Below are 11,251 nucleotides of genomic sequence, written 5' to 3'. Positions count from 1 at the left end.
ATCTATACGTTTGCAAATGTGTGTGTACAGATGCATATATACACATATTTATACATACACATATACCTGTTAGACATCTTAAGCTGGATGTCTTGTAGACCTTAAATTCAACATGTCCAAAACTGAACTCATTTTCCTCAAACCCTCTACTCTTCCTAACTTCTGACCACCATCAATTGTCCCTGTCATCTAGACTCACAACCTAGGTGTCGAGCTTGACTCCTCAACCTCACTCACCCCATATAGCCAATCGTTTTATTTATGCCTTGACATCTCTCCTTCTATGCATCCTTCTCACATATCTGCCACCCCAGAACAGACCCTCCTTATCTCAATGCCAGGACTATTACAACAGCCTTCTAATTGTACTCCCTGCCTCAAGCTTCCCTCACTCTGCTCCACACTCACCTATCAAACTGACCTTCCAAAGAGGTCTGACCACTTCGCCTTTCTATTCAATAAACTCCCCTGGCTCCCTCAGGATAGAATATAAAATATTCCACTTGGCATTTAAGCCTTCCTACACTTCCAGTCTTCTTACAGTTCACTCTCCTCCCTCCTCTCCACCAGTGAGTGTCCCTCCATCTCCAGCCTCAGATTTTCACTGGGTATGAAATTTCTCATGCCTGGAATTCTGTCCCTCCTCATCTGACTACTAGCTTTCCTGGCTTCCTGTAAATCCCAGCTAAAAACGCATCTTCTGCAAGAAATCTTTCCCGTCCCCCTTTATGTTGGATCTGGAATTATTTCCAGTTTATCCTGCGGATAAGTAGATAGATAATTAGATAGTATATAATTGCGCACATATTGTCTAGCATTAGAGAACTTCTTGGGAGCAGGGACTGTTTTTGCCTCTCTTTGTATCTTCAGCCCTTAACAGTGCCGGGCAGACAGGATTTGAACTACAAATCTAGCATACTTGAGTGTAAAGAGGGACGACACCGTAAGTCTGCCATCAGCCAGATGATCAGCAAGCCTCTGTTAAATGTCTACCAACAAACAATAAACACTTGTTGACTCAACTTGACTCTAAACTCCTTTCCCAGGTGTAGACCTATGATCTCTGCCTAATCCTAAAATACGTTTGCACATGTGCACAACGTTTGGTTGTGGAAGCACTCACACCCTACAGAACCAGTTACTTGTAACTCTCTAATCCCCCAGGGCCTGAGCCAGACACCCCGCCCCCCCAGAAAGGACAGGATGTAAAAAGACTGCGCTTGCGCAGCCAGTGCCTGGTGCTTCAAGATTCACGCTCCACCCTTCTATCCGCCACGCCCTTTCGGCAATGCGCAGTCGCAAAAGAAGCACGCTGAGGGCTGCGGGCTAAGGGCTAGTGCACAGGCAAGTTTTCTTGCGGCGCTTCCGGTCGGCTGGAAACGTGGGGCCCAAGCTTCACTTCCGGCTGAAGCCGGTTCCGGCAGTTGGGGTAGAGGCTTGCGGCTCCCACCTCTCGGCTCCCAAGGCGGGGCAGCCGTCTCTGTCTCCCTCTCGTGAGCGCGCGGCCGAGCTGCCATGAAGATCACGCGGCAGAAGCACGCGAAGAAGCACCTGGGCTTCTTCCGCTACAACTTCGGCGTCCGGGAGCCGTACCAGCTGCTGCTGGACGGCACGTTCTGTCAGGCGGCGCTGCGAGGCCGCATCCAGCTCCGCGAGCAGCTGCCCCGCTACCTCATGGGGGAGACGCAGCTCTGCACCACCAGGTGGGCCGAGCGCAGGTCGCTGGAGGCAGCGGGGGCCGGCCCGGGATGGGGTGGGGGGAGGTGCCGGGCGCCGAGGGGCGTGCCGGGGGCGGAGTCGGCACAGCTCACCCGCCTCTCTGTGACGCCGCGCCGAGGCCCCAACCTCGCCGAGCTTCAGTTTCCTCATCTGTAGAATGGGGATACCAACATATTTTACACGTGTGTGTATGATTCTTTGTCAGTCATGAAGAATTACAAAGATTGGAAACGATGACGTGTTATTCACTCTGCAGAAGGAGAGTGATCCTCTAACTTGAGTGGCATAGAAATCTCCGGTTGGGGGCCGGGAATGGAGGGGTGCGGGGCGGGTATTTTAATTTGACATCGTCCTCCTCCTCCAGCCCTAAGGTCCGTCTCTCCGGCCTGACCCGTGCCTCTACTAAAAATCCTCCCCATTATCCCATTCTGGTTCCAAGTTTGCATTGGATTCTGTAAAGACTGCCAGAGGAGCCAAACGTAGCATTTCTGTAGCGCTTTCACTTATTGGAAGGGGAATGTTGTCTCATTTGATCCTCCCTACCACCCGGGGAGGTAGGTGCCACTATCCTTATTTTACCGATTGGGCAATGAGGACAAGAAACCGAAGTGCCTCAGCAACTCCGTGAGGCAGGGACTCGGCCAGCCTCACACGGCTGCTGAGTGAGGCGGGATTTGAACTCGGATCTTTCGGACTCCGCGTCTTGTACTCCATGTACTGCTCCACTTAGCTACCTTCCAGAAGCTTCCTTTTCCTTCTTAGGACAGGCTTGAGTGCAAAGAGGCACGTCACTGAAAAGTTTAGCCATCAGTCAGTTAGTTGATCAACAAGCATTTGTTTAGTCTCTACCCTGTGCCACTGTGGTTAGGTGGTAAGGATACAGATAAAAAAGTGAGATAGTCTAAGCATTTGTTTTTGTTGTAGAAACAGCCTAAGGCATATAAATGACAGTCTGAAGTACTTAGGAGATGAAATTTCAGGTCTTGTTGACTGTTCTGTAATATTTATAGAATAAGAGATTAAGCTGTTTGTGGGTAGGAAGAGATCCTTTCTCATTTCATGCATTCATTTAGCACATCTATTAGACACTTTCTGAGGACTGTACTAGACAATTGGAAATATACAAACCTTAGAAAAAATGTTTCTGCCTTCATGGATCTTATTCCTGGAATGTCCTTCCACCAGTTAACTTGTATTTCTACCCATTCTTTAAATCCCAACTCAAATGATCCTTCTTCTTGAAGCCTTCTCCCATAGATTCCTTGGTGATATGTTTTTTTTTCCTTGTACTTCACAAAGCACTTTATTTCCCATCTCTCAAATGCACTCATCATGTAATTTGAATTTTATTGTTATCTGTGTATGAGGGCAGAGTGTCTTATCTTCAGAGTTGGAATGAGAATAACATTCCAGAGAGCATGTAATCTAACCACTTCCTTTTAGAGAGGAGAATAGGCCCAGTGAGATTTAATGACTTAAAGTTATTCTTCAGTATAAGTTATCTATCCACATCTATCACCTGCATTTCTGTTACCTTTTGTGTGATAGCCATTTATAAATCTCCAGATACTATAATGTTACTCATAGCATTGATTATTGGTAGAATTGTGTTATTTAAAAAAGGGCCTTTTATTTCTTGGGGAAGTTTTAGGTTATTAGAGAAACTTTCCAATAAAAAGCAATTCAGGGTATTTTTCTCTTCCTGTTTAGTTGTGGTCCCAACTCATTCTCCATTTGAACTTCTTATCCTACATACATTCATATTAGAACAAAGACAAGAACATATCAAATTTGAAGAAAATGAGAATTTATTCAAGGATGACATTGTACTGACAATCTAACACAATGTCACCCCCCGAACAGGAGCATCTGGAGAACCTTACTATCTAGGGAATCCCTCCTTGATTTGTACCCTGCACTAGATCTTCTCCAACACAGTGTTAATAATACCTTGGGCAAGTATAAATCTCCCTTTCATAGGCCTTGCCTTATCAGAGTTATTGAATAAGGTTATTTCTTCCAAGGAATAGTCAGTGGTCATCATTTTAGATGGGTGACACCTTGTAAAAGAGCCTATAAAGGCAGTGTTTTGTATTCAACAAATAATAAACACAATAGGATCTCATATTTCCTGCAAAATGCAAACTGAAATGGTTTGTTGAATATGCTTTTGAAAGCCAGCTTGTTCCTATCTAATGTTCTCATAGAACACGCTGGCATATCCATATATGTATATCTAACATATCCATTATATATAAGCATTTTATTTTACCTAATTTGTAATTCCTTTTCATCTTTATATTTGATATGGTTTTTTTCCCCTATGCATTCTGGTTTCCAACTTTATCACTTATTAAATCTATTATTCCCAGTTACCTGTTTGCCGTTTGGCAAGAGCAATTTTCTCATTTTTTCCACTCAATTTCTCAGTTTTTCTCATTTTTTCGCTTTTTCTGGTGTCTTTTTGGCATTTGTCACTATTCCACCTTACCTCTTAGACTCTTCTCCTTTCTGCTTTTTTTTTCTTTCTTCTGCTACCTGACTGCCTTCTCAATACTCTTTAACTGGTTCATTGTTCACATCTTAGCCATTAACTGTAGATGTACCTCAAAGAACTTTTTTTTCCTATACTCTCACTTAGTGACCAATTAACTCACATGATTTCAAAGATAATTTCTTTGCAGGTCTCATCTCTGACCTCCAATAGTTCGTTACTAACTGCCTATTGGATATTCAATTTGGATGTCTCATAGATATCTCAAATTTAATATGTCCAAAACAGAGCTTATATATTCTCTCCTACTCTCCTGTTTGTTTTTTTTTAACTAATTTCCTTATTTTTAGCCCAGGATACTGCTATCCTAGTCAACTACATTCACAAACTTGTCGTCCTTTACTTCTTACTGTTGCACACTCTACATATCCAATCAGTCGTCAGATCTTACTGTTTCTAATTGTATGACATCTTTGGCATCTCATTCTTTCCATTCACACACTTTGACTAAAGCTCCACTCAACTCTCGTGGTCTATTTCAGTAGCCTACTAATTACTAAACTCCTCGTGAATATGAATTATTTATTCTTTATGTTTGTATTTTTAGCAACTAGCACAATGCCCAGCACATGGTAAGTGCTTAATAAATGCTTATGGGTTTGACTGATTAGTCTCTCTCTGCCTCAAGCTTCTTGCTACTCCAGTCCATTCTATCACACAACGACCAAAGTAATTTTTGTGGAATGTTGATCCAACCACATCATTCCCCCTCCCCTCTCCCACTCAACAAACTTTGGTCCTTTTATCTCAGGGATCAAATATAAACTCCTGTGTTTGACATTTAAAACTTTTGGCAAACTGACCACTTTCTTTCTTCTCTAGTCTCTATACATTATTCCCCTTCATGCCCCTTTCCCATGTATGGCCATATCAGGCTACTTACAGTGTAGTGCCTTGTCTTCTAGCTTCTCGTAGTCCCAGGCTTCTCAGTTCAAGCCCTCATCTGCAAGAGGCCTCTCCTGGGTCCTCTCAGCTGCTAATGCCTTCCCATCCAAGGTTTTTTTGTGTCTACTTTGATGTACTTGTTATTTCCCTTGATAGACTATATTTTGAGTTAATGACTTTCATTTTTGTCTTTTTATCCTCAGTGCCTAGCGTAGTGCCTGGCACATAATAAGTAGGTATTTAATAAATCCTTGTTGATTAACTTTTTTCTAACCAGGGTTTTTCTTTTGTATGGGGGTGGTGGAAGTTAACATTCTAAGCTCATTATTAGTTTGGATTTACCATAAAGCATTTATGGCTAATGGTACAATTTTATTTTATTTTATTTTTTTTACAATGTCAGCATATTTTATTTTATTTTTTTCAAATGCTTTATTAACTTCTGATTTATATCATTCATTTCTGCCAGATTTTGAGTTACAAATTTTCTCCCTGTTTTTCCCCTACCCACCACCCAAAAATAGCAGTCCCACAGGATATCCCCTCCTCTAATCTGCTCTCTCCCATATTTTCTCCCATACCCCTTTTGGCTTTTCCAGTGGATTTCTATGCCCCAGTGCCTGTATATATTATTTCCCAATTACATGTAAAATAGTATTAATAATAGTATATATATATATGTGTGTGTATATATATATATATATTTGAATATTTGATTTTAAAACTTTGAATTCCAGATTCATTCCCTTCCTCCCTTGTCACCCACCCTTACTGGGAAGATAAGCAGTTCAGTATAGGTTGTACATGTGTGGCTAATGCAAAACAATAACATAGTAGATATAATGTAAAAGACTGACTATATTTCCCTCCCTCATATCCCACCTCCCACTTATTCTATTCTCTACTTTGATCCCATCCGTTTTCAAAAGTAGGTGCTTTCCCTCCCCTCCAGCCTGCCCTCCCTTCCATCATCCCCTTCCCCATCCCCTTCCCCCCCTACTCTCCTGCAGGGTGAGATACCCTATGTAGTGTGTATTTCATTCCCTCCTCAAGCCAAATTCAATGGGAATAAGATTGACCTATTCCCTTTTGCCTTCCTATTCTTCCCCTCCATTGTTACCATTTTCCCTTGCCTCTTCTATATGAGATAGTTTACCCCATTCTGTGTCTCCCCATCTCCTCTCGTTATATTCCTCTCTTACCTCTTAATTTCACCTTTTAAGTGTCATTCCTTCCTGTTAAATTGTTCCTGTGCCCTCTAGCTATGTATACCTGTAAACATATATACACACATTCACATATGTATTCATATGCCCATATACCCTCATATATAGACATATATATATATTTCTATTCCCTTCAACTACTGAGAAAAGTTTCATAAGTTACAAATATTATTTTACCCTGTAGGAATGTTAATAGTTCAACTTTGATAAGTTCCTTATGATTTCTTTTCCCTGTTTACCTTCTCATGCTTCTCTTGCTTCTTGTATTTGAATGTCAAATTTTCTATTCAACTCTGGTTTTTTCATTAAGAATGCTTGAAAGTCCTCTATTCCACTGAATGACCATATTTTCCCCTGAAACATGATACTCAGTTTTGCTGGGTAGGTGACTCTTGGTTTTAATCCCAGCTCCTTGGACCTCTGGAATATCATATTCCAAGCCCTTTGATCCCTCAGTGTAGATCCTGGGTTATCCTGATTGTGTTTCCACAATATTCAAATTATTTCTTCCTGGCTGCTTGTAATATTCTTTCCTTAATCTGGGAATTCCGGAACCTGGCTATAATATTCCTAGGAGTTTTCTTTTTGGGATCTTTTTCAGGAGGTGATCGGTGGATTCTTTCAACCTCTATTTTGCCTTCTGGTTCTAAAACATCAGGGCAGTTTTCTTTGAGAACTTCCTGGAGGATGATTTCTAGGTTCTTACTTTGATCATGGCTTTCAGGTAGTCCAATAATTTTTAAATTATGTCTCCTGGATCTATTTTCCAGGTCAGTGGTTTTTCCCATGAGATATTTCACATTACCTTCTATTCTTTCATTTGTTTGGATGTGTTTAACAGCATCTTGATTTCTCATAAAGTCATTAGCTTCCATTTGCTCCAATCTAATTCTGAAGCAATGATTCTCCTCAGTGAGCTTTTGAGATTCCATCTGGCAAATTTGGCTTTTTAAGGCATTCTTCTCCTCATTGCCTTTTTGAGCCTCTTTTGCCATTTGAGTTAGTCTATTTTTTAAGGTGTTATTTTCCTCAGTCAGTCTGTTGACTCTCAATTCATAATTTTCTTGCATTCTTCTCATTTCTCTTCCCAATTTTTCCTCCACTTCTTTTATCTGCTTCTTAAGGTCCTCTGTGGCCTGTAACCAGCTCGGATTTTCCTTTGAAGCTTTTGGTGCAGGAGTTCTGACTTCACAGTCTTCCTCCTGTTCCATGCTTTGCTCCTTTTTTGTCCCCAAAATAGGAGTCTAATGTTGGAATCTTCTGTCTGCTTCATTTCTTTTGCCTGGTCATGTCGCCCCTCAGTCACTTGACCCCTGGGCTTTTTGCCACAGTAGGACTGTGCCACCAGACGGGGAGCTTTTGTCCCAGACTCTGGGGTTTTCTCAGCTGCTGGAGGTGTTAGATGGGTGCCCTCTCTGAGGCCTCCACATGCTCTGGCAAGCTGGACACACACCCCAGGACCTCCACCCTAGACTGCAATCCAGATCCAAGCAGGTTAAAGCAAAAGCGATTACCCCTCAGACTGGTGCTTGGTCCCCCTACACTCTGCAGGCCAGGAGCTGAAGCTGCCACATGGGGCTGGCTGGCTGTGCTGGCGACTCAGCGGCTTCTGGCCCCAGAGGCAAAAGCCATGCACTCCCACTTCCTGGGTCCCAAAGTCCAGACTGCACTAACCTCTCACTTTGTCATTTGCAAATATGTGTTGATGAATCTGGAAATTGCCACAGCTGCTGGTTATCTGGCCGGGGGCTGGTCAGGCCCTCCCTGGGGCTGGTCAGGCCCTTCCTGGGGCTAAAGCCTCAGAGTGGGGCTGGGCTCAGCTCCCAGAGCAGTGCGCTGGCTGATTCCTGCAGGCCTGCCGGGCTGTCCTCAGCGGGAGGTTAGCTTCTCTGTCATTTTGTGGGTTCTGCAGCTCCAAAGTTTGTTCAGAGTCCCCTTTTTACATGGACTGGGGAAGGTGGAAGCCAGAGCAGTGGGGAAGTCCTGCTTCTACTCCGCCATCTTGACTCTGCCCCCTAATGGTATAATTTTAACACCTTTTATTTGAAAGCAAAAAAAAATTACATTCTTAATATTACCTATTTTTACTGCCATATGTCAAAAAGAACTTTTTCTCTTATAAATGCTTGCCAATATTTAAAAGTCAGGGTTTCTTTTTTTCTTTTCAGATGTGTGTTAAAGGAATTAGAATCATTGGGGAAGGAATTATATGGTGCAAAACTAATTGCACAAAGATGTCAGGTTCGAAGTTGTTCGCATTTCAAAGATGCAGTCAGCGGTGCTGAATGTCTATTATCCATGATTGAAGATGGAAATCCTCACCATTTTTTTGTTGCAACACAGGTAATATTGCCTATGAAAAATTATTGATTCTTTGTGTTTTTTTTTATAACACAGTAACTTCCAAATATGTACACTTTCTAATGAAGCCTCCCTTAAAATAAAACAGACAAGACCAGCTATAGAGCCAGAGAGACTGAATGAAGAGCAGCAGAGCTACATAGGAATTGGTTGTTGTCAGTCATATCCAAATCTTTGTGGACCCATTTGGGGTTTTCTTGGCAAAGATATCTGGAGTCATTTTCCATTTTCATTTATAGATGATGAAACTGAGGCAGACAATTAAGTGACTTGCCTAGGGTCACACAACTAGTAAGTGTGTGAGGCCAGATTTGAACTCAGGAAGATGAGCCTTATTGACTCCAGGCCCAGCACTTTATCCACTACTGCCTAGCTCCTTCTGTGTAGGAATAGTAGTTAACACAACTTTATTACTACCCAGAAGGGGAATAGGAGAATATGTGTCAACAAGAAACAGTTTCAGTGTGTAGCCCCCACTGCTCTCAGCCTGAGGACAGCACACGAAAGTATGGTTTCTGGATGTAGCACCATTTAAGCTTTTGTACTCTGGTTAAAGACTCAGAGCCCATAGGGTTTTAGACAGAGCCAGCAAGGCACAAATAGGAGACTGCCCTGTCATCTTCAGATCAAGAGAGTAATATAGCCTGCACTGATGAAATGAGGAATTTTCTGAATTGCCTGATGAGGAGTAAGGGATGAGAAGGATGCAAGGAATAATTTAACTGTGTTATCCAACAAGAGATTTGGGTGGGAAGGGGCTAGGAAAGTAATACCCAGTCTCTGGGTTGATTAGCTTGTGTACATCCTAGGGGTTGAAGGCATACCACCCAGACCAGTTTTTATGTGGTGTGGACCAGTTGACAAAAATCATCCCATCTGATAGCATGTGCTCTTATACAGCCAGACGCCTAACAGAAGTGGACCATGCTACAGACCTCCCCCTCTCCTGGGAGGTGTGGGGCTCCACATGGCACTGTTCCCCTCCTGGACTCTGTATCCCCTTCAGCTGGGGCAGCTTCAGTGCTTGGGGTCAATGCAGCCAGAGCATCTCCAAGCTGAGGCCCCTGAGCTAGAGTTATGGCCATGTGGTTCTCTTCCTTCCCCACTATCTCTCTACTGAGAGGAGAGAAATCTATTCTTTGAGACTGAGATTGGTCATTAAAATTCAACAAATTTCACCTATATCACTCTGCATTCATCTTTCCTTCTTCCTCTGAATTCCTCATAATATAAAATATTCTTTTACATTGATTTATGCTGCTTTTGTTAAACATTTTTGCTTTTCAATAACTTCAGCAATTCGGCTGACTGAAACTCTTTCCAGCATTTACTTCCATCTACTTTTCCCAGACTTAAAAGCATCTAGTAATCTCATTGTCCTAATCTTTGTTTTAGATGTTTGATAAATTTCTTCTGCACTTGACACATGATAATCTGAGAAATAAAACTGAGACTCTTTTTCAGTTTTTCTGATACTAAATTTTTAGAAAGAGTTCTCTTTCAAAGTACTTTAGTTTTTTATCGGTAGGCTATAATGTGCTCCTGAATAATACCTGATTAATGTTTGTTTTTCATAGGACCAGAATTTATCTCTTGAAGTAAAGAAAAAACCTGGAGTTCCTCTCTTGTTTATCATTCAGAACACTGTTGTTTTGGACAAACCTTCTCCCAAAACAATTTCCTTTGTCAAAGCAACAGAATCAGGGCATCTAGTCTCTGTTCACCAGAAACAGAGCATCAAGAAACTCAAAGAAGAACAAGGTCTAGTGAAAACCCCTGAACAGAAAAAGAAGAGGAAACGAAAAGGTGTGAGTGGTCCCAATCCTCTTAGCTGTCTGAAGAAAAAGAAGAAGGTGCAAGATTCAAACCAGTCTACTGCCCCTGAAAAGAAAAGAAGGAAAAGAATTCGCAACAGAAATAGAACGAAAGCAGTTTCTGTGCCACCAGTGAAACAGAGCGAAGAAGTACAATGCGACCCTATGGATTAATTGAATTGAAAAGTTTTTAAAGACTGACTGAATTCTTCATTTCTAAAGCAAAATAAATAAAGTTATGATTTGTGTCAGTGTTTCTCGTGAAATTTTAAAGACATCTCCATAAATTTCCCTGGACTTGTTGTTTTATCACCTGAAAAATAAAAGAATGAAGAAGAATTGAATACAATATAAAATGTTACAGTTCTGCCTATGTCCCTCTCTCTTTTACCTCTTTGGCTCCCCCAGTCATTCTTGTTAGGTTATCAATGTTTCCTCATTCTTGTTAGGTTATCAATGTTTCCTTTGGTTCATTGTTGCTGTGAAATTAGAAGCTCTGAACCAGTCTATTGGAAATGTTAAGAGTTTATTGTGAGTTGGAAGTTCAAAACGCAAATATGACTTAAAATCATTTAGGTAATATAGGTTTTACCTTATGCTTGGTTCACCAGATTAGTAACAACATTTATACCTGTTAAATTAAATCATTGGTCTTCTTCCTTTCCCCTTAGATTTGGGGCTGGGTTAAATGA

At 41.7% G+C, this 11,251-nt stretch overlaps 1 protein-coding gene across 1 annotated transcript; it reads left to right on the top strand.

Annotated features, from left to right (window-relative positions):
* The first annotated feature begins 1,364 nt into the window (after positions 1–1,364).
* On the top strand, positions 1,365–10,915 carry UTP23 (UTP23 small subunit processome component). Its single transcript, XM_069081316.1, has 3 exons — positions 1,365–1,703; positions 8,553–8,727; positions 10,323–10,915. The coding sequence occupies exons 1-3, from the start codon at positions 1,516–1,518 to the stop codon at positions 10,731–10,733; spliced, it is 774 nt and encodes a 257-aa protein (XP_068937417.1). The 5' UTR covers positions 1,365–1,515; the 3' UTR covers positions 10,734–10,915.
* The last annotated feature ends 336 nt before the right edge of the window (positions 10,916–11,251 follow it).

This window comes from Petaurus breviceps, unplaced genomic scaffold, assembly GCF_028583685.1.
Source record: "Petaurus breviceps papuanus isolate PSGF00001 unplaced genomic scaffold, PetGlider_PUasm1.0 98, whole genome shotgun sequence".
NCBI lineage: Eukaryota > Metazoa > Chordata > Mammalia > Diprotodontia > Petauridae > Petaurus > Petaurus breviceps.
Note: the sequence above shows the minus strand (reverse complement) of the source record. Positions and strands in the feature narration are given on the sequence as shown.

Bases quoted from the DNA above. Each gene is read 5' to 3' on its own strand.
- UTP23 (XM_069081316.1), top strand. From the start codon at position 1,516: ATGAAGATCACGCGGCAGAAGCACGCGAAGAAGCACCTGGGCTTCTTC. The intron at 1,704-8,552 runs GTGGGCCGAGCG...TTTTCTTTTCAG, and splicing joins ACGCAGCTCTGCACCACCAG to ATGTGTGTTAAAGGAATTAG. The intron at 8,728-10,322 runs GTAATATTGCCT...TGTTTTTCATAG, and splicing joins ATTTTTTTGTTGCAACACAG to GACCAGAATTTATCTCTTGA.